We start from the raw sequence: 24,507 nt of genomic DNA, 5'->3' as shown, positions 1-24,507 counted from the left end.
CGAATAGTTAATTTTTATCGTGACCTTACGTTTCGCTTTCAATTGTCTCTTAAATGTTGCAAATAAAACTTAACCTGTTTCGAGAGCAATATCTTTTAATGATCACTACTTGCTAGATGGTTAGATACTTTCGAAATTTTAGAACTGTAGAGGTAGAGTCAGAGGTAGAGGTAGATGTAGAGGTAGAGATAATGGTGGACGTAGAATTATAGGTATAGGTAGGAGTAGATTGTAATGGAACTGTAAATCTTTTTATGTAAGTGAGGAAGATGTATTATACATATTGAAGTGATAGTTATACGTTGCATCTGGAACGTAACTATTAATTGACTGTTCACAATAACAACAATTTGATCTTTTCTATCGATCACCGTAATTATCTATTTAATCGTGGCAACGCTTACTTAATTCTGAAAAGTCTGGATAAGGACGACTTATTGTTAGATCATTTATCATTCCAAACACTATGTACCATTTCTTTGATTTTTATAAGTCACTCGTGCCCGTAGCTGCAACAGTTTCCGCCAAACGTAATAAACAATACCTCGTTGTATAAACGATAATTTAAATGGACGAACCACTTATACCGAGCTAGACGAAAACGAAAATGATCTGACCGTAATTCGATCCTCCTTCGCCGGAACGCTGTCGGAAGAGCTGGTAATAGAGGGAGAAAGTTCACGTCGCGTTCGATAATCAAAATTGAAGGTAGCGCCGCATTCTCCCCGAAAGAATTCCATTTCCCGGAGTGAAAGCGATGAAATTTATCGAACTCGGAGTTAATCGTACAAGCCTCGTTAGTTTCGTTATTGAGTTACACGAAATGCTGCGAGAGCAGCTGCACCCGTCACTTTACGCCGCGATCAGCTAGGTAAGAGTGATAAGAAATATGATGAACGACCTGTTATTACTGTACATCCGGCGCAGAGGATTATTGACAAATAAAAACGCTAAACAGAAAAATCTCTCGACGCCGTGGGAATATCGTTCGAACAGGAGATCGTTAGTAGATCGTTTCGCAATTTTTACGGCAGATGTCGCGTCATACTTTATACGTGTTATAAATAATTAGTTGAGTCGTTGAATGTCGAATATCAGCTCCAAAAATTTCCGCAACGTCAAAATAATTGAATTAGTGAAACTGAACCTGGAAAGTTAAAATTCACTATGGAAGATATTAGTTTAACTTTTATCCGATATATCGTGATAGAAATTAATTTCAAAACTTAGTTGACGTGGCACTAGACGTGTTAAAAATAATCCACTGTAATCCATAACACGTTGCTAATTGTGGATGCTTCTCAAAATTCGCGCACACATTATCATGGAATTATCGTAGCTCTATCTGATATTTATTTCGTTGGAAACAAAAACCTGTCCTCGTAACTAATGGAAAATAATCGAAATAATATACTGGGTGTCCAAAAGACACTTAAAATTCAAAGTAACTTTTTCCTTACTGCACATGCAATCCACAGCAATGTTGCTCATATGCAATGAGCAGAACTAGTCTTCGTCGCTTCGGTCACATCCCCGTCATTCTTGCTCAAATATCTCGAGTTTGTCCCAAAGAACAAACTAACGGCTGCGGTTGTAAATCTCTGGACGCAAGTCTCTAGACACACATGACTCTGGAAACCATGGCTCGACACTTCTTAAGCTACGAGAAACTGCCCCATGTACAATAACAGCAGCGCGACGGTGCGCGAGCAAATACCAAGAGCATTCCTCTCGCGTCGAATGCCGCATAGAACCCTTCACGAATTCGTCCCGGGGCCGATCAGCCGACGATAACACCGCGAATGAATTTATCCTTCCAATTTGTTCTTCGTCGCATTACGAGCGGGCGGGATTGTTCAGGAAATTGGCTGGCAAATCTCGCGCGGCGCGGCGCGGCGCGACGCGGGACGGCAGAAAAACCGTCGGCGGGCTCCTCGTTAATGACGAATGGCAACATTCGATAAATCGAGTTCGAGACGAAGGGGCGCGCGTTCTGGCAGGTGCGCGCCAGTTATCCTATTAAATATTCAATTATTTCTGGCTCCACTCCTGACGTCGAGGATCCGGGACGATTGCCGGCGCGGTGCGTCGTCCTCCAAAGGCGGAGAGCAGGGAGTTTAATCCCTATTCATAGTCTGAATCCAGTGATTTCGAATAAATTCTTTCGGCGTTCCGCGAAATCTGCTGCAATTAAAATACTTTAATATCCTTTGGAGCACGTACCCGCCCGGGGCGATGCTTCCTTCCGACCACATCCTACCCTCGTCTCGCTCCGCCTCGCTTCTCCTCGCCCCGTCGCGTTTTTGGTCCCGAGTTTCAACTCCCCCCCTTTTCATTCCTTCGGCCGACTCGATTCAGACCGCCCCTTGCGCCCCCCTCCCCTTCATCCCGCCGATCCCAATTTCTTTTTGGAACTGGTGCTCTTATTAAACGTCCCAATCCGGATGCCTCGAGGTATCGGGAGAGCACGTTCGTTTTCCTTCAAAGCGCCCTTTATCACCGCCGAACTCGGAGACATTTTGACCATTCGTCTTCCAGCGATATATCATACGGCCCGGGTAACTCCAGTTTTTCTCCGGAGAGCGTGTAATGTTACTGCTAGTTCGAGAATCTTGTCGATAGTTCGCAAACGGCCGTTTTCTCACCACCTCTCTCTCTCTCTCTCTCTCTCTCTCTCCCTCTCTGCTTTCTCCTTTTTATCGTGGATATAAATAAGGAGCGAGGCTGAAAAATAGACGCCGAAGTCTTGAAACGTTGTAGATAAATAATGCGTACTATATATATATATATATATTTTAATTTATACGGGTTATCCCTTTGCACTCGAGTGGTGACTCTGAGGCACCACTAAAATTGTTCTGTCACCTTTAAAAATCATTTTTATAGCAATAAAGTTTAATGTTCGAAAAATTGTGGAAAATGAAACTGTTGGTATGAATCGCGAGAGTAAAATTGCTATATATAAAATGCACTTCGTAGCTTAAATTGGGAATACTGTACACTAGAAAAATGATTTCAGATTTACAGTAAAAATGGCTTTGAGTGGAAAGGGTTAAGAATTGATCGCAGCCTTGCGATTGTTTCACGAATACTGAACAAGTTACAATATTTCATTACTCTTTTTTGATAATAATTTCAATCATATTCAGGTACGATATAAAAGTTAAATATTCATTTGCGTGACATATTTGAATTAGGATCATTTCCTCAATGTTCGATTCATGTTTTCTGCGTTTTTATTTATTGAGGTCTAGAAATGATGTTGAAGTATCTTTAAATGAAAGGTCATGGACGATCTGTTTAAAGTTTAATTATTTAGCAACCATTTTTAATCAGTTATTTATATTAAATCCAGTTAAACGATTCACTTTTATCTGGAAGAAATAGACTCAAAATTGTGTAAAATTGTGTTCGCTCTTCTTCAAAATTAATTAAGGGAACTAGTTGTTTTTTTTAAGGGAACTTTGTCTTTTCTTATACTATATGTAAAATTAATCCTTCGATAAAAGCAGTTGATTATACTCAACCCAATACTACAAACGCACCCCCTATATTCTAATTTTTTGATAACCAAAAGTTGGAATCATTAACTATTCCTACTAAATTCGATAAGAAGATCAACGCTGGCCTTAAACGTATTAGTTTATAAATATGTAAAAGAAATTGAGTTATGGGGGAGATTGGGGTAGGTTGTAACACCGAGTAAAGTCCAACCTAGCTCAGAAGGGATAATCACCAATCCGGAAATTCAAAAAATTCTGAAACTTTGGGAATATGTAGAACATATGCAAATATATGTTACATGATCATTTTTCTTGCCTAAGCTTTCTTTAAGGGGTAAACATTAACCTCCGGATATTTCACTACTTTTTATTCTATTGCTGTAATTCTGTACTTCGATGGTAATTCGAACTGTATTAGATAGAAATAAAGTGTTATTCCTGAAAATTATTCCTTTCGGAAAAAATTGTTAAGGAACAATCGTTGTTTTCTCTAATTTTGTATTTTTCATGTTTAATATCTCGTTCGCTAGTAATGAGAATAAAACGAAAAGTATCCGAATATTTGTGGGTTAATTTTCGCCACAACAGGCACGTAAATATTAAGTTATTCAAACTATTCATTAACCGAGATGTACGTGCTCATCGAAAAAGTGAGAAAATTGTTTTTGTTACAACTAGACCCAGTCTCTTCTACGGATTTAAACGGATCTAGATATGGTTGTCGTGAAATCGTCAAAAGCATCCGTCTTGCCGTAGCTGGGAGACTTTTAAGCAGTTACCTTTCAGAGCCTTACAAGCGGGGAGTTCATCAGGCGGATGAAAAATCGTCTTATAGACCGCTGTCATTCAGCGACGATACGATCAATATGTAATGATCGCTATAAAGTTCGTCGGCCGGGGGAGCCGAGGATATTTTAAATGAAAGGAAGGATAAATTTATCACGGGCCCGTCGAACGATTTATCACGACGATACATTCGAGCTACGGACGTTCCCGAGAACGTACGAGGGCGTCAGCTGCGGGAAACCGCTCTAGGGGAAGTAGACCCCCATCCGATCATTGTTCATACGAAGCTAGCATATAATGCGACGCCGCCCGGAGTCAAATATATATATATATCTATTATATGCAGAGTGCGATCCCGTTTCAGTTTTTTTTTTCTCACGACGCGACGACGAATTCCGTCGACGGACCCTATGTGTTCGTGTCCCCCGCGAGAGGAAAAGTGACAACAACGTCTGTTCCGCGTAATGTTGAGTAAAGAGAATGCTTTTATCTCGTTCACCGACGGTCGTCGAAAGCTTTAAATCATACTGTAGATTCGTAGGAACGGAGAACACGCAGCCGGTTGAGTCAACATATTTAACGCTTTACCAATTTATATACACGCGGCGGTATTTGTATTGACCCTTAGGGCTCTATTGTAAATGAATAAAAATAAAGTGAATCAGATATAAGTGTAAGAGTTTATCTATTGCGTATATGTACTCAGTTCTCTAAAATTTCTAACAATTTCGTGTAAAATTATCTATTATAATATAGAGATATAAACAGAAAATATATAAGAAAAATTAAAATTTAATACGTGTCAACTTATTTTCCGACGGCAAGACAATTCAAGAATTATACATTTTATTGAAAAATCTAGAGCGATATTAACCCTTGGCACTCGAGTGGTGACTCTGAGGCACCACTAAAATTATTCGATTACGTTGCAAAATAATTTTTGTAGCAATTAGGCTTGGATTTAAAAAATTATCAAGAAGTAAAACTGTTGGCAGGAGTCGCAAGAATAAATTTTGTATGCATAAAAATTTATTTTGTTAAATAGAATGGAAATACCACGGAACCAGAAAAAATATTTCAGATTTACAGTTAAAATGGCTCCGAGTGCAAAGGGTTAACAATTCGTCTTCCCCTTCGATACCAATGCATTGTCGTCGTGGGGGAAACGATAAACGACAAAACGCAAATAATTGATAAAAATGCTCTTACAGAATATCAACATAAATATATGAAATGGCTAGTACGAATTACTCGATCTATAAACCGACTCTCGTATGACTCGCGTAAATAAGTACTGTTTAACAAACACGGTTCCACATATTTTCCGTGTTCACGCCTCGAACCGGTAATCCAAACGGTGAATGGGGGAAATTAGAGCGAACAGGAGTGGTTCATTTCGCGTTCCCGTCTCCCGCCGTTGCTGCATAATAGCGCCGCTGTTTCGAAGACATGCTGCATTTGTTTGAGAACCGAGATTCCTGTGACTGGGCTATGTGACTCGTGCACGGTACTCCGGATGAATTTGCATAACGCCGTCGCTTTTAAAGACGACCTAAATCCGACGGAGCTGTCACCGAATCGCACGAACGATAGTAAAACGTCTCGATTCCGCTGACGTGTAACGCTTCAAGTGGACCGAAAATTAGAAACCGCCGCGCGCAATTGTTCCGCGCTGTTTCTTCCGGAGACATTGGCCGTCGCGCGCAACTAACTCATCGAGGCTCGGACCGTGCGTCTACCCGTGTATCTTTCGGGTTTCGGATTTAGCCAGGGTTCGTTTGTTTCCCGGCCAAATTGTCGGAATCCTGCATGGGCTAACCGGAAATGTCCTGCTTTTCGGGCCAAGTCACCGGCCGCTCTGCTATTTCATAGAAAATACCAGGGCATCTTGCTTGGCCCCCCCTGCGACTATAGATATCGTTGACACAATCGGCTGTGTTTTGGCAACGTCGCAACTAGCGACCAGTTTGCTCTTCAGCCTACCAGCCCCGACCGTCCTGCACTCCGCAACGAAACACCGAAAAGCTGGACGAGACTACAATTTTCGAAGCCGCCAATATTGTTTACATAGATTACAGTACCATTGGACAATATTTCAAAGTATAGCAAAAAATAGAGGCTACTGTTGCGGCGTCACGGCGTCGTCAGTAATAACGACGAATTGCGACGTTATATCTGTGGACTGTAATGAATGTAGGACCGGAATTTAGTGGCGGAAAAGCTTATATTATTTACCTTCGTACTATACACCATTCCTTTGGGGGTCCGAGGTCCTCGAATTCTGTTCCAGCACTGTCGTTCTAAAGAATGTTTACCTCTGTCGAGGTAAACTGTGACCCCTCTCACGCATTCCTAATACTCGCTGATTGGCTTTCCATGGTTTTAACAATAACCAACCAGCGAGTCTGTTTCTAGAAGGCACCCTTCCCCTGCGCTTTAGCGGGTCATTTTGGGAAGTTGCTGGTACATGGAAGGTGGGGGCGACAGCGATATTGTAAACAAAGATCTTTAACGGGAAATTCCTCCAGGTGTAATTACGGCTGGTCACCGTTGTAAACTAACACGGACTTACCCTTCGGAACTTTCCTTTTTTATAACACGTCTTGGCTATTGAGGCCGAGAGAAGCGAAATCCTAAAACTAGCAACAAAGTATGCGTTCTCTCGGCAGGAAAATTATTTTAAATCTAAATTGCCTAGTTAGCGAAAAATCCTAAACTAAAAAATATCCGGCCAGGTACGTCCGTGTCATAAAGAATATTAGTGTCGGACACTAACAGCGACAAAAAAATTACTACTTTAAATCATAACATTAATTTCACTGTTATTCGTTTGAATTTTTTGAGAAATGATACAATTTATTGATGCTGTGTTTAATCTTTATAATTTAAAGATCCCAATGCAACGCGGTATAAATAATATTTTCAATGTTTCTAATGTTTTCAATGCATGTCCGGCGTTTCGCAATTCCGGCCCACCGTGCGCCGTCATCTCCCAGGGACCGTGATACAGGAACGCATAAAAGTTTCGTTGCAAAAGTTCGTCGACAGGGGATATACGCGGCAGCGCGCGCTTCATCCGACTTGTTCAGTCTCATCTTTCTCTTCGGATCGCTTTCTTCCCGCCGCCGGCCTTGTCGACGTTGCTCCACATTCGAGAGCGCGACACAATGTACCTTTAAACTGCTAAATCCGACAGCTAAATCTTACTCCTCGTCAAATCGCATCGGGGGCAAGGTCCGGATAATCCTTAGAACGGATTTATTAAATCGATTCAGGGAAACACGATTTTATATGCAGTTTCTGTAAATCATAATGATTGCATTTTATGCGGAGCATGGTGAAAATGAATACTGTGTCAGGACTTTCGTTGATACGTTTCCTTAATTTACTGTAGTTATTAACAAAAGAAATACATTTTATATTTAACTTAAATTTAATAGAATTTTTAATTACGAAATCTGTGTTTTATATAAAAATTTGTATTCTGCTTTTTTGCAGTTCATGTTGCAAATTACTATAAGCAGTGTACTATATCCTATGCATTCTGGTTATTAATATAGTATTATTATATATTGTATTATATATTATTATTATTATACATGTATAGTATTATATAATTTCAAACTCCTTTCGAAAGAGTTCACTTTTTCAACAACCAACAAACAAGTTGGAACAGGAACAGCTTTTCTTAATCTTGCATATCATGTATTTCTGTTCAACGCCAATTAATTCCAACCAATATGACAACCATGCATGAACTTAATACAACCGCAAATAACTAAATGATTTTAAGACACCATTTTACCGATACCAGATGATCAATTAAACATTTCGGATAAACGTATTTTCTCTATCACTGTTCCCATTGGACATAATTCGTGATGAGTTAACTTTGACGTGGAATATCTCTGATTAGTTTGACTACAGTGACGGCTTGATTGTTCTTGTTCAAATCCGGGGAATTAGTAATAGACGGCCACAATTCAGCAGAAATTTCGCTTATGGAATTATAATGTAAACCGAATAGTCCTGCATTATTCTGTATCGAGATAGCGTCGGCATTACATATATTTACTAACTTATAGAAGCGACGTACGACCGTACTCCAATGCTATAATAGTTGATACTATTGCTGTTTGATATCACTGCCGTTTCCACTCTTTTCAGTATTATTGCTTCAAAATTTTAGAACAAGTACAATGAAACTCAGTAATACAAAGAAAGATATTATAAAATACAAAGAAAATATATTATACGAGAGAATAAATATTTCATTGAAAATGTTACTGTGTTTCGGTATTGGTCAAGAGATAATGCCACTGAAAGCACTTAATCCACATATCTTTAGTTTGCAACATATAAAAATATTTTATTATTGTATTTTAAACTAAACTGTGTTGTCACATGATTACACTAGATTTCAATGGGTAAGAACGACGTAATAAATAAATGGATAAAGAAATAAATAGATGACAAGGGACATGCATTAAGTTCAGAACAATTCGCAAGTAAAATAATTTAGATAAATAAATAAATACGTAGATAGATAAAACAGTTAAGTAAATAAATGAACAGATATCTAGATGAATAAACAGATACGCAAGTATATCAGCGATAGTGTTTTCACTCACGGTGTGAGCTTGATAATACTACAACATTCGGATACTCCATTTCAAAAAGCGATTTCGAGCTTCGACGATTCTCCTTCCAAGTTCTTAGAAACAGCAAAAGTTGATCGCGTAATTAATCGTAATAATGTCTGCGCGCACAATTCGGCATTAATCGATCCGTCAGACTGGCTGCGTTCTGTTTTTTTTTCTTTCGTCATATTGCATCGCGATACAGCCTAAAAACAGCGAACACGAAAAAAGCTTACAACCCGAATAAAAGTTTCGCGGACGACTTTGATGAAACGCGATCCTCCCCTCTCTGTTCCCTCTACCCTTTCGTCGATAGAAACTTCCTTCCCCCCCACCCTTCTATTCGAGTAACTCGACCAAGTATCCCTTTTCCCGCTGGCTTTTTTCTTTCCGCTTTTGTTTGTTTCTTCGGTTCTCTCTTCACTCGCGAGGGAAATAGAGAGAAAGAGAGAGAGAGAGAGAGAGAGAGTGAAATGGAAGAGCAGCAAGTTCCGCAGAGTAGATAGACGGATCGCGTGCACTAATTTGATTAAACGGAATAAAATCGATACGATCTCTAGCTTGGATTACCGGGACGTCGTTAACCCCCAGGATTTACTGCGATGCTTTTGCCGCGGCTACGACTGTTTCGTAAATTAAATCATTCAGTGATATTTACTCTCTTTGTGCGACGAGCTCGCGCACCGTGGATATTGCACGGCAGCACAATGGAATGAATAGGCATCCTAGGTGGAAAGAACCCGTACAATTAAACCGATATATCTCCCGCTAGTGGATCTCCTTAGATGTTTACTACGGCTATCGAAGACAGTCGGAGCTTGTTCAACCGGCATTTAGCCCGTGAAATAAGAGCGTCGGGGCTTTTAGAACGGTGAACAAAACACGCACGAAACAATTCTTAATAAATGAATTAGTAATTCTTGTAGATCGCATATCAGTTCGCATTGTCTTGTAATCGATATTTGTGTTATAAAAAGATTTCAGTAGTACTATTAATATTATTTATACTAGCAAAATTAAGTTCGGAATAGGATATTTTATAACATTCTCCGGATAATCTTAGAAATCACATGGAGTTCACATTAAAATTTACACTGCAAAGATATACCAGAAACTACTATTTTGAAACTGTCATGATATTGAATTAGAACTAACACAAATTTAATTGATAATTAACCCTTTGCAGTGTGAGTGGTGACTTTAAAGCACCATTCAAATTATTATACCATGTTTCAAAATAATTTGTTAAATTAATTTGTTAAATTTCTGATTATGCATGAATCACAAGATTCAATTTTACATTTATAAAGCGAACTTCGTCATAGAAAATGGAAATACTGTAAGTCAGAAAAATTGTTTTAGATTTGCAATTAAAATAGCTTTGACTGCAAAGGGTTAAGTGTTGCTGGTCGTATTAATTATACATGCGTGGCATATACATTTAAAGCATCATAATTTACTTCACCCAGTTTCTATAATATTTTTATTTAAAAACTTACGCATAAATCAATTATTTCCCTTGTTCTGGCAATATAAAAAATTTCCGTCAAGTTTTAATATTATATTTATTATGAGCGCGGTAAAAACAATGGGAATTGTTCGTATCTACATAGAAAGCCCATTGGTTCCAATGGCGGTAGGTGTGGTCCATTGTGTTGCATCGACGTCGACAATACGGTTTTTTTTCTGGACACTGTTCTTGTTGACAAGATCTTACCAAAACCAAGAATGATTGACACCAGCTTTAATCAATGACAATACTGATCAAACCCGAACTTTGAAAAGCATACTTCCCGATTGTTTCATTTTGCAAGTCGGTAACTTTTGAATAGGTTTGGAAGTACAATGGGAAACGCTAACAAAAGACATAACCAACTGTTCCCTTTTGAACATCGAATCCCCTTTTTTCGAATCTAGAAATTCAACGAACAGGAGATGTCAATATTACCGGAAGTGTAAATTTTAATAAAGAAAATGCTATTCCCATTTTTTTCAAAATTATTCGCATTACGATTATACATAGACATCACTATTACATTATATTACATTATAAACACTTAAATTTTATTTTAAATTTTAAATGCCCTGATCAGTTGATAATAGCAATTAGACATCACTAAGCCACTAGTATTGGTTAGTGTGATTATCGATAAATATTAATATTGGATGATAATAGTAACATTAAGTAGCAGTATTTAATTACTTTATGATACTGGGAATTTATTTTCTCCTAATTCCGTGGATGTTCGAACTTTTTTGTTTGAGATGCTCATTTTAATTATAGATTGAATTGTTTTTAAAGATCTCGAATCACTTTGTCATCTAATATTAATTTTTTCACGATACTTTTCACTACAGAAACCTAGGTCACAGATGAAACATAACGAATGCTGTAGAAAATGTTGGAAAACGTGGTAATATTCGAAATGTAATATTATAACAAATTTAATATACTCCGAACCAATAATATCATATTAAAAATGTAATATTATAACAAATATTAATATTACAACAAACAGTATTTAAGACGTGCAAATAATTTCATGAGCAGAAAGTTACTTTCAAAGTTTTCCTCTATTCTACTGGATACGTAATATGTGTTCTGCATTCATTTATGAGATTTTCATAATTTCGTGTTTTTCTTATGCGGTGCTTCATGTGCTTACAATTTTGAATTATAGAAGTGCTTATATCGTGACAACGTATACAGTATCACGAAAATTCGTGCAGCCTGAAACTTATTTTCCACATAAATTATTCCTATAGTCAAGAATAATTCTATCAAACTACATTTTTACAGAATAAAATTATACAAATTAATTTCGAAAAATTTCTCTCATAATTTTCTAAAATACAAATAACTCAAATATTATATTTTAATTTATAAAGTTTCATCATACAGTATTAAATTATTTTTATTTCACAAAAATTCTTCCTATTATCAAGGATAATTGTGTCCAATTATAGTTTTTTTTTTAAATATACTGTAACAATAAAAACCATAATTATACGAAACCCTCAAACAAGGATTTCTCTTGCATGCACCTCAGTTATGACGTATGTATACCCTAATTCTCAATTTCCATTTGATTTACAAAAATTACCAAGAAATGTACCTAATTATTAAAATTGATAATTGAAAGCCTAACAGGATTCAATGGATTTCTTTCTATTAGTTGCTTATAAAGATTCTTCACATTGAAAATATAATTATGTCCACGTTTGAGTTTTTGGAAAGTCATTGGTAAAAACATTTGCGGTATACGCCTGACAAACAGCGTATGTTCCTCGTCGATCTACCCTTAACGCGGTACATCCGCAGGGTTAGGGTAACGAAGCTTGTCGTACCACTGTTCGTGGTCCGAGGTTGGCAACAAGGTGAACCCCCTCCCAAGGTCAGAAACAATGTATCATTTGCGGGCAACGGGTTCCTGCTCTTCCGTGAAACCAATCCGACAGTTGACTTGACGACAGGCATGCCTAACCTCGAAACCAAAACAACGTAGGTTGATACATTGAAGAATAATTGATTTGAAGATATGTGTCTCTAGATTAATTATATATGATACGGTGGATGATAGTGCATAGTGATGTGCAGGAATTTATTCGCGCAATGTAATAAACATGGAGACGGTAGTCAGTAGCTGGTGACAAAACTAATTTAATGAGATTCCATACAAAAATAAGAAACGAATGTAGAATAATATTTTTCATATTATTTTTCATATTATAACATAATATTTTTCATATTATAGAATAATATTTTTCATATTATTTTTCATATTATAAAGTAATATTTTTCATATTATTTTACATATTATAGAATAATATTTTTCATATTATTTTTTGCTCCGCTGGTGAGAAAAATTAGTTTTATTAATAATACCATTGAATAGAAATAAATCAACACGTCTGACCATGACTTATCAATTCTACTTCTCGTCATTTCGTGGAATATAATTAATTCGGATAAATGAGGCCCTACTGTATAAAGACTTGTTTCATGTAGTTCAAGTGACCTGATATTATTGTTCACCCCAAAAAATAGCAAAATTAGGAAAAGCGTACTTTAGGCATTGTCAAGTAGACTAATCCTTCTATCGTCTTCAATAAAATCAAATCGTTTAGTCCAGTATAGCAGTGGTTACAGTAAAGAAGTGTCATCATATCCATGGAATGTACTACTGTTTGACCACGTGAAGTATGATTCGACCTTGCATTAAATCACAATATAGTATATCAAGGCAAAGTTCCATTTTATGAAATGGTGAACGAACTATATATAATCGTGATAAGATCGTTCCACGATCTCCATACCTTTTCACGGAATTTTCAAACAATAGGTACGACGAAACTGTTCGACGCTTTCAGTTACAAAAGATGGTGGATCGCGCAGTACATTATTATAACAAGCTGACACGCTCGTATTTATCCTGAATCAACGGCGCGTAATTTTTGCGCGTAGCGGAATTTTTCAAAGGACAATAACGCGGCCAGGTCGCTCCCTCCCTCCCTCTCTTCCTCTCTCTCTCTCTCTCTCTCCTTTTCTGTCGCTCGCGTTCCCCGTGCCCGCGTTGTTCTGGCATTGCGCCAGAGCCGGCCGCGTAATTCCAGCCGCTTAATCGGTAGCCAGCTCTAGCTGCGCGAAACCCGCGGGAACCCGCGGGAAACCAGCGGGAACACGCGGCGAAGATCGGGCTCGCGCTCGTTCGGACGACGTTTCACCGCGCGATGTTTCCAGCGAGTTAATTCGCATATACCTACCCAGCCGCCCACGTTTGTGTTTCAGACAATGGACCGCCCGTCGAGCAGAGCGACGACGGATGGCTGAACTTCACAAAAATCAGCCGCGCCGAGAGCGGCTGGTACAAATGTTACACCAGGCACATGCTCGGCATATTCACCAGCATCGGTTATTTTCTCAACGTGCGCTGTGAGTAGATCGATAGTCCAATCGTCGTTTGCCTCGGCCTCGTTTTAACCCTTTCATTGCTACTGCCAAACGATACGGCCGGCCTATTGTTCGCGGGGCTTGTATAAGATGACCAATACCGCGGGTTAATATGCGCGGCTCGTCGCGCTGAATATATCGGCCGGCAGTCATTTTAGAATGTCCGGGAAAATGGTCGACACTTTATTATGATCACCGTTCATTAGATGCCGTGGCCATTTTCATCGTATCTCGATTATCGAAGTAGAACCGTAGCCCGTTATTTTACTTACCATACACGTGGTGTATTATTTGTCGGCGGCTAAAAAGCAGTACAGGTCGAGAAGTCGTTCTATTTGTCAATATGTAATCTATTGAATAGACATATATGATGTATATAAGACTGTCATAATAATAATAGTATGAGTCACATTTTTATCCTTGTCAAGAGCAAGAAGTTATTCTTTACTTACCAAAACTGTTCAGATAATCTAGAATTAAATTCATTTTTTATAAGTTTACAATTTATTTATTTATTATTACAATTGTTATATCGCTATTACATTTTAGGACGTAATATTTAACTCGTGTATTTAAACTTCTTAGAAATGAAAGCAGGAAATTATTTTGTTGTTGAAACAAAATCATGAACTCGAACCATGCATTCTGTTCCATTGCTCGGAATAAATTCCAATTGTGTACAGGCCATTTCAAGCAAATCGTTTCACCGTGTTTAAATGAGATCGTAGAAACCATCGTTACAATCACGAAACAATGAAATGGTTGAAAATAAAGGGGCATATTTTCTAAAAAAAAATGAAAGACATGTTAAAGGCACGACGATTGGTTCCATTGTATATTGTAAGGATAATTAATTATTTCGTCGAATAATGCATGTGCTGAAATAAATTACGTGCTTTTGAAATGATTGTGCATGTAATGCTTGTAATAACATCTAATCGCGGACAAAGTTGTACTAAATCGATTACATTGTAATTTAACTAATCGTAATTCAATTGCATAGTTCACACCTGCCAATTAATTGAGTTAGTCATTATTTTAATCAAGAATGTGATTGAAATGCAATGTAACTCAAATAGAATGCAATTGAATTCAAATATAATTTAAATACAATGTAACTCAAATAGAATGCAATTGAATTCAAATATTATTGAAATACAATGTAATCTCCAAATTACAGCTCAGAATTTTGCAGTGAGATACATTTTTTTTCTTTTTATTTCGTATACACATTTTTTTGTCTCATCCGCGTATTTTCTGCTCCGCGTGGTTATTCGTACTACGTGATGCTATCTTATGTTCATGTTTTTTTGTCTAACCATATTTCGTGTTTTTATGAGAACTTTTACTATCCAGATATCCAGAGTTTAACATTATTTAAGTATAATAATAATTTAAATACAAAATTATTCGTTACATGAAAGTTTAGTTGAAAGATATAAATAAATACTTGTTATTAATACGGATCCAAATAAATTATTTAAAATAATAAAATCTATCACTTATTTATGAATACAATTTTAGTTGTTAGATATTAATTATCATTTAGTGGTTCATTATTTATAATTCATTCGGCACATCGCGTCGAATAAATACTAATTATGTTGTAATTAATAAAAATAATTTCATTTGTTTATTAATTATATTGTAACATGTAATTTATATAATTCAACAACATTGTAGTACGTAATTGATGTAATTGAATTACTTAGTATTCTGTATTTGTAGTTGTAATTGCTTTACAAATTATATTGTAATTTAATTCAAAGGCGATCTGAATTATGAATTGTAATTCTATACAACTCTGGTCGTGAGTGAGGTACCATGTGTAGAATGAAATTGTTCAGCATGATCATCTTAATAACATGTTTCAAAGCTTACAATTAATAATAATTTCCAAATTAATCATTACGTATATTATATAGGATATAATAAAATCGGTAGAGATTTTTGTAAAGTAACATTAACGTAATATGAAGAATTTTTATCAAGTTCTAGATACTTTAATCTTCCTAGAGTACCGACCATTAAATCTGATACATATTTCACAAAACGATAGGCCAAATTCAACAAACCGTTGATAACAAAAAACTAAATAAGTACCTATCAAGATTTCACCAACTATCGGAAAAAGTCCGTTATCCTCCATGGACAGATGATTTCCGAGTCGAGCGGTGATTCCTCTTTTTCAGAATTCACTTATAAAATCGAACAAATGTAAATAGAATGCAAACACGTCGGCGGTATCAACGCTGGGTCGCCGACCCGAGATTGAACCACGATTCGTCCCGAATCGCCGCAAAAAGGCAACAACCGATTGTGCGCGTCCTGCATCCGAAAGAGTATTGTCTACCCGTTCTCCGTGGAGCGATAGCGGGGCCAGAGACATTCCTGCTAATTCGGAATGCGAAGGGGGTCGTCGTCGCAGCCGATAACCGGAAACCACAGTCATTTGTCAAGAGCGGAAGCCACCGAGCCAACCGGAAATTATCCGTGCCCTGTCGTGAAAATTTGCAAATTTCCTACGATGGCCCCCCCACCCCCCAGTCCTTCCATCTTGCCATTATAACCAACGGGGCAGGGTGGTCGGCGGCGATTCCCCTTCTCCGCGCGGAACTCTCGAGCCCTCGCTCTCTCTCGCCTCCCCTTTCACCCTTCGTCGCCCCCTCGTAGATCGACCCTGTTCCCCTCTTCAGCTAGTCTACCCCTGTCCGCCCAGTTTCCGTTTGCACCCTCCAACGACGATCCTGGATACGGGTTTCCGAGCACCTAATCTCTACGCAATTTAGATCGCTCGAGAGTACCTATAAACCAACCGTCCTCCGTAGGAATTATCGATTACAGCGCTACCACGTCCTGTTCGAATCTCCCGGTTGGATTACTTATCCGCGGATAACGTCGGGTCGGGTTTTAAACGGTGCGGCAATTCCTTCCGATTGTTGGGGATACGCGCTCGTATGGAACACGCGAGCGTGAAAAGGAAGGGGATCCTCCGCTCGATCGTTGTGAATTGATTTTTACCGATTTTGGTTGTCCACACCTCGTAAGCGGTGAAATATTTTACGACGCCGCTGCCAAGTCCGTCGTTTTAACCCCTTGACGCACCATTTCCTACACAGCCACCGCGATTAGGAATTTTTCAATTGGCACAATTTCTTAGAAGGGACAGAACATTAATATTTACACCATGCCTGAATTTACTTGAATGCTTAAATATTAATAACAGGGGATTAGAATTATATTCCAATTTTAAAGAACAGAATAACATCCATATTCAATTATTTGTTACTAGTATTTCCATCACGAGTCGGACTCGTCGAAGTACGGCAAGGGGTTAACTGGGGTAACCTGTCCGGTGGAATACTCGGGTTCATATCAAATCGCTCACAATCATTTTACAGATAATATCTTAATCTATAATATATATATTTTGGTATAGCTGTATACATTCATTTCTTAATGTATTGTATATTTACACGATTTCACTTTAATCGTTTACTTTAATAACTAATAACACAATTGAGTAAAGCACGAAACATCCGCGAAAACCACTATAATGGCTCGTCGTACCTAAGAGGTTAATTGGCGGCACCTCCTTTGAAATCGTTTCGAATCACTCGTTGCTCCAAGTCGAAGAATGCGACGAATACCATCCCACTCTTTAAACAAAAATTGGATCTCCCGCAACTCGTCGCAAATTCGCGTATTCGAAGGTTGCCAGACGGAAACAGAAACGGTGCCGATGTGTCGCGTGGATCCAAGCACGCGTCGGACTCCGGTTTGTAATTCTCGACGATGAATCGGGTCCGTGAGTAACGAGAATCACCATTAAAAAGCAGGCGCTGTACACGCGGGTGTAACGAAGAAAAAGTAGAAGTTCCCTGCCGCCGTACCAGGGGCGTGTTTGTTATAGCGTCGGGACCGTGTTTGCCGTTAAAATTCCGAACAAACTACAAGACAAACGAGGTATAGTCGGGGCCGCTGGCGGACCGAGGCACTAGAGTCTGGGAGGGGGGAGCTTTCGAAGGTGGAGGACGGGTGGGTGTAAAAGCCTCCTATCGTCGCATCCACCACTTTGATCCCTTTGTTTTGTTATAGGATGAGCCGGAGGATCAGCTTGCTAACTCAAAGGACTGCTCTTTCTCCAACCCTCCACCCCCAGCCGCGTTCCCTTCTTTTTCAAGCCACCCACCCCCAACCCCCCTCTTACTCTTCACCGATGCCTGCTTTCTTCGTCTTCTTCACGTTCCATCCTTGTTTCTGTTCAACGGCGGTACGAAATCTACCACCCCTGGCCATCCGACTCTAATTCCCCGGCCAAGAGATACCCCCGACACGACATCGACCATCACCTCTCTCTCTCTCTCTCTCTCTCCGTCCACACTCTTTCCCTTCGTAATTGTGGACACAGCGTTAGCTCGAGAGCAAACGATCGCGGCCGTATAATTCCGTAGGTGGAATTGGAGCGGAAACGGCGGCGCGGGGGGACACGGCGCGCCGCGCGACCCCCTGTCGCGCGCGCCGGGTCCTGGAAAAGATTTTCCGGACCCCACACGCGGTGCCGCCACTTACACCCCTAACTTTATCCGCCATACGTGCGTTAGATTCTTGATGCGCCGCCCTATTCCTTGATATCGATGACAACGCCGTCGGATACCCGCGATCGCTTTAAGATACCCGCGGATAAGTATGTACGTCGCGTGCTTCGGAATCGCGAACGGCGGTGCCCACGGTTCGAAGAAGAATTGAAACTTTTAATTTATCGGCTAATACGGCCGGGAAATTTATAGCGAACTCCTGTGTTATGTTTCCCTATATTTTTCCGTGTGGAATCCTAATGCAGTGCAGGCTTCGAGACAAATTATTGTTTGATTAGATTATTGCATTACCTGCTTGATTTGGGTTCCTTAAGTTACTTTAACCATTTGCACTCGAAGCTAATTTAGCTGTAATTCTAAAATAAGTTTTCTGATCTTTAGCATTTCAATTTTATATGACGAAATGTATTTTACGCGGATGAAATTGAATCTTGTAGCTCGTGTAGCAACGGTTATGCTTTTCATAATTTATGAAATCTAATTTTGCTTAATATAGAAATTATTTTGGGACGTTCTGTGACAATTTTAGTGGTGCCTCGGAGTCACCACTTGAGTGCAAGGGGTTAAGTACTTTCTTCAAGTTAAATTAAGTTGCTACGTAATTTCGCTAAAGAATTTGGTTTCTTCTAAATTGAATTACTATATTTTCAGCAATTGAAAGAAATTGGTATTACTCGGGGCGCAACAGGTGGTAATAAATCTACAAGATATATCTTTAAAGATATATTTCAAAAAATTGCTCAACGAAACTGAAAATATTGCGTTTCATGCAATATCAATTTGGAAAAGAAATTGACTATATACTTTCTAAAAGAGTATAATCGAAATACTACAAAGTATTTAAAATCGAATAAAATTAATGAAGTACGTTGTAAGATATAAATTATGTAACAATGCTGCGCTGTGTCATCTCCTTTACTTTTCTACCTACATTTTAGACTACTCTATTGTATCTCTGTTATTACTAATACACTGAATCACCCACACAAAATATATCAAAATAATAATAATATAGTCATGGCCTTTCGTTATGGAAAGTATGTATCATTGCACCACAGTACGTCGGCAAATTTATCCTTCAAACGCTGTATTTATCGCACAAACGAAAAGTATATCCAAACAGGATATCCATTATTTATCGGAGATTCTTATAGAATTCGAATCTCGGCCGAGATTATCTCAGCCGAGAAAATTTAATTGAAACGTTCTGTATCTCTATGCGAATTAATTGAATTAATTAAAATAGGATCACAATAATAACCGATGCACGAGCGATCGCATGTTTCGTTATCGAGCGTTCCAGTAAATATATTGGGCCCGCGCGGCGCGCGTTTAATAAAGTCAACCGTATTTATCGGAATCGATAACACACAGATGACCCAGACATGGAAACGGAAGCGGAAGCCTTGAACGGCGAGGCTAACGAGTCCCGGAAGATGGAAGTGCAGATCGGCGGCGCTGTGACTTTGGAGTGCGACGGCGGTTGCTGGGGACACGGTCCTGGAATGGATCCAGTTGGTGGTCCCGGTCCGCTGGCTCTGAGTCGGGTCGTTTATCAAGAAGCCGGGGAGTATCGGTGCGTCGCACCTGATCGGAAAATGCAGGACACGTGGCGCGCCCAGTTACCCTATCAAATCAAGGTCACCGGTGAGTCATTCAAACGTATACTTGGTTTTCCTTTCTTTCTTTCTTTTCTTATTCAGAGGACCGCCTTACCTCGCGAACGTTTTCGACGGTTCGATCTTACTTTTCGACCTCGAATTCAGCGTCGCGTATCCATTAGCCGCGCGAACACATTGGTTTTCATCTGTTCGCTGGATGCAATATTTATTACCATCGATTCGATGCATGCTTAATGTTTATTAAATTATTCGCGGCCGTGGTCAATTAATCGTCGAACCAATTAAACCTTGCCTCTGTGCCGAAAACGTTTGCGGACGCGCGACGCGGGCGCGTGTGTATGTACTTCTGTTACATTTCCCGCATAAAGGAGGCATTGGAAGCTACATTGAATAATGAACCATAATAGAAAATTATGCTCGAAAATGGAATTGCGGATTTTATTGGGGGATTTCGCCCGGGCGTTCGTAGGCGGTGGAGTCCTGAAAATGCTAATCGGAATTCTGCTTCGTTGCGCCAGATACTCGAATGGTGTCACACGAACAGAACTTCGTTAATGAAAACGATCTAAATCGTTAGGAACCTCCTAGAATCACGGGATGACTGGCTGCCTCGAACTTCGACGAAGAACATTCTCTCCTCGGAGGATACGATTCTTGTAGAATAAATTAATAAGCAGAATCTATAGCCGGGAGTACCATGTTTAATAATCAAATAGTCCGGTATTGTATTTGTCCACTGTAAACTGAATTCGGTACAGTCGAACGACATTTTATACGCACCCCGTTCGTACGAACTAACTTTTACTGGTAGCTGGTTAACTGAACTCTATCCCAAACCGGATCCCCTTATACAAAACAATATAGAACTGTTGCAGAGGACTGCGGAGTGCTGTACACATAACCATGTATTTAGAAATATATGGAACTGTATACGACTGCGTATCACTGTTTAGAACTATAGAGTACTGTGTACAATTATTGCGAAACTACATACAAATATAGTTGCGGTCAACACTGAGCGAACAGGTAGGGAGGAGAATTGGTATCATTGAAATTTAACCTAATTTGCATTATTGTTGTAAGAATAATTTTTATTTATTTTGTATCCTTATAGTACAATATATAAATTATTAGTGATCGATTCGAATTAATGTTTATATAGTGTACTATGTTACACGAATCTCCACGCATTTACAAAGTTTAAAAATTTGTAAAAATCCAAGAAAACGCGTGTATTAATAACAGATAACAATATCTTTACTTCGGAGTTTTAAACAATTTTCTTTTTCTAAATACAATAAAACAGCTCCTAAACTTGTTTCGTTTCAATAAAATATTTATGTTTTCAATTTACATGAACTATAATATACCTATTATGAAAGGTACTATAGATGTGCTAAATTGTGATCTTCCAAGGACATGACGTCACTGTTTACGATCCTATGAAAACTGCGTCGACCATTGAAGTTAAGCGCCTTATTTCCGAATCCCCGGAAAAATAGTTGACCGAATTTTCTCCGCGGCAATGCTTCTTCATTATCACGGTGATAAGCCGTTGAATGGTTATTTGATAATTAAAGCAGTTCAGTAATAGGAAACTTCCACGGACAATTCGCGGAACGTTTTTCATTCACTGTATTATTCCGGTCTCGCCGCAAGTATGCGCCTTCAAATTATCCATGCAGACGCAATCTCCTCGATAATTACTTTCGTTGTGCAGCGGCAATAGACAGATTTGAAATTGCCTTTAAAATTTCTAAACTCCGTACGATCATTTAATTGTTTACATTCGTTTAATTTATTCAGTATTGAGGGGATATAAAATGTCGACGAAAGGTTTCACAAAAAATTAGGAACTGTAGTTGCTGTAATTAATAGGAACGAAATCGTTGCATAAAAATTATTTTTTTCATATGGTGTTAATAATAAGAAATAGTTACGTGTGTAAAGTTATAAGTACTTATCATTTAAAAGTACTACCCCATTCTTTTCAGCAAATTAAGGTAATTATGGAAATAGAATTACGAATATCGAGAATGATTATTATTGGTAGACGAAAAGAATGTTTGGTTAATTATTATTTGTAGTAAAAAAATTTAATCTTTTAGTGATGTACTTTTTTAAGAATCTCTTCCACATTTTGCAACGAATAGCTTCAACGTGAATATAAAGCACAATTTTGTTACTGCTTTTTGTCAGAAGAAAATGTGCTAATGTTTTGACAAATATTTGAAAGATTTCACAATTTTAACATCTTCGATGGTTCTACGACAATTTGATCGAGTCATTTAAAATTCATTGTAGGTCTAATACTCTTTTCCCCCCATTCGCGTGTAACACGGCAGCAGTGTTCGGAGCTCGTATTTGGTGTCTATAACGCGCCTTAATGGCGTTTCAGTTGGCTCCAAGTTATATTATCCCTAATTATAGTTGTTGCCAGGACCATTAAGAGGCGGTAATGATATGTAATACCAAGACAGTCCACCTGCAGCCGGGTCGAATTTGTCTGCGCAGGGATTTACTCGTACACGGCTGCATATAAATACATTAACAGGCTATATCACATCGAAAGCACTATGTGCCGAGCAAGCTTTACGAGACATCAATTCCCATTCCGCGTCATAAACTTGTTTTCCGCCACCCTTTACGTCCGCCCACGCCAGAGGGAGCGGGGAGAAACATTTCTACGTGTGCGCGCCCAGCACACCCGGGCTACGTGTCTTTCGTAGATCAAACGGAATCGTCCCGCAGCGACGAAGACCCTTTTGTATCCTCGACTTTCTCCCTTGTCTATCCTCGTCGATATCCCTGAACACTTGAAAAGTCGAAGGGTTCGCCTAAACTTATTGTATACGATGGAAAATATGGGGTTCCGTGTAGACGGTCTTCTTACGTGGATACACGGAACAGTTTTCAAGGACGCAGACTGTGATCGATACGGTTTGACGTCTAGACTGACGATACTTTCCACGAGTCAACATTTATTTTTCACGTCACTTTTCGGATAACTTTTATTTTGTACGTACAGACGTGGTTAACGTTCTTTTCAGATACTTTTCTCCATTTATCTAGTACGAGAATCTCAAGAGATTTATGTACACACATGTACATATATGGTATAATTAAATTCGCAGGTTACATCTTCTACGGGAAGAAAATACGTGTATTAACGCAGTTAACATTTGTATATGAAAACATTTACAATTGTAAAAAGATATTGTCAAATACATATAATTATATATATATTTAAACGGTGCACGATCTTAACCATTTCCATTCTGATGGTAACTTTGATGCACTACTAGAAATTGTTACATAATATACCATCATAAGTTCTATTTTATTCATAAGTTCTTTATATTTAAAAAAACTGTACAAGGTCTAACAGTTGTACAAATTACAAGTCACATTAAATGGAAATACTGTAAATAAAAAAAATTGTTCTCGATTTAGAGTAAAAATGGCTTTAAATACTAACTGCTATAAACCTCTAACATTTGAGCCATCGTACCATTGCAAACGCTGCTTTAAAAATTACAGAACTCCTTCGTGCATCATCCGTGTACATTCTGAAATTTGCAAAATAAAACTTCGATCGTTGATAATGCCAATAACCAAAAGGTACCCGGACCGCGGGAAACGTTGATCCATATGGAATAGGGAACACGAATGTGGTAGGATGAAAATCGCAGGAATCAAAACAATCCTCGACGGAATAATTTCCGTCGGCGTCCCCTTGTTCAATTCGAGAGAATCATTTTAAAATCCCAAGGATAGCGTTCGACTGGCTTCAGCCCCTTACACGCACGAGTTGCTTGAGCTGCAATCAATAAGAAGTCGAGATTGCTTCAGCGATTGCCTCGGGCTGGATAGCGGAGAGGGGGGGGAGGGTTCGAGGCCGACGAACGAGAAGAGGCTAGCGATTGCGGCAGGAAGAAGAATCTGCATTTATCATTGGCGTGTAAGCAATGCGGGGGGGGGGGGGGGGGGGGGGGAGGGGGGGGGGGGCGGGTGGGGGGAACCCGCGGGGGCCAGGGGGGGGGGGGGGGGGGGAAATATAGTCGGTGCCGTGCCGCGGAAACTACTGTAGCAACTGTGCCAGAGGTAAAATTCGATTTGCGTCTTATCGAATAATTCATTCCGTGGAAATTAGTTTGCAATTGTTTATGTGCGTTCGATGGGAATAGAATTTAGTAACTCCGCGTCGTACGACTTATATGTATACAAGCGAACTTAACTACGAACTAGTTTTAATTTATTTACACCTGAAGCTTTGTTAAGTTACTGCACTACGACACAACATAGAAGAAACATATATACGTATATGAATAATTTAGGCTTGAAATGTGATCTGTCCATGTCGAAATGTTAAACAAGCAAGCGAAATACATGATAAAGTTACGAAAA

At 38.9% G+C, this 24,507-nt stretch overlaps 1 protein-coding gene across 1 annotated transcript in view; it reads left to right on the top strand.

Annotated features, from left to right (window-relative positions):
• Tei (irregular chiasm C-roughest protein teiresias) overlaps positions 1 to 24,507 on the top strand; it is a 421,356-nt gene that overhangs the window by 281,719 nt on the left and 115,130 nt on the right. Inside the window, exons 7-8 of the mRNA XM_078187331.1 lie at positions 13,719 to 13,862; positions 19,853 to 20,125. Coding sequence (XP_078043457.1) covers positions 13,719 to 13,862; positions 19,853 to 20,125 — 417 coding nt within the window. The remainder of the gene's footprint in view (positions 1 to 13,718; positions 13,863 to 19,852; positions 20,126 to 24,507) is intronic.

The sequence above is a fragment of the Augochlora pura genome, chromosome 7 (genome assembly GCF_028453695.1).
Source record: "Augochlora pura isolate Apur16 chromosome 7, APUR_v2.2.1, whole genome shotgun sequence".
Classification (NCBI taxonomy): Eukaryota; Metazoa; Arthropoda; class Insecta; order Hymenoptera; family Halictidae; genus Augochlora; species Augochlora pura.
This window is presented reverse-complemented; position numbering and strand designations above follow the sequence as displayed.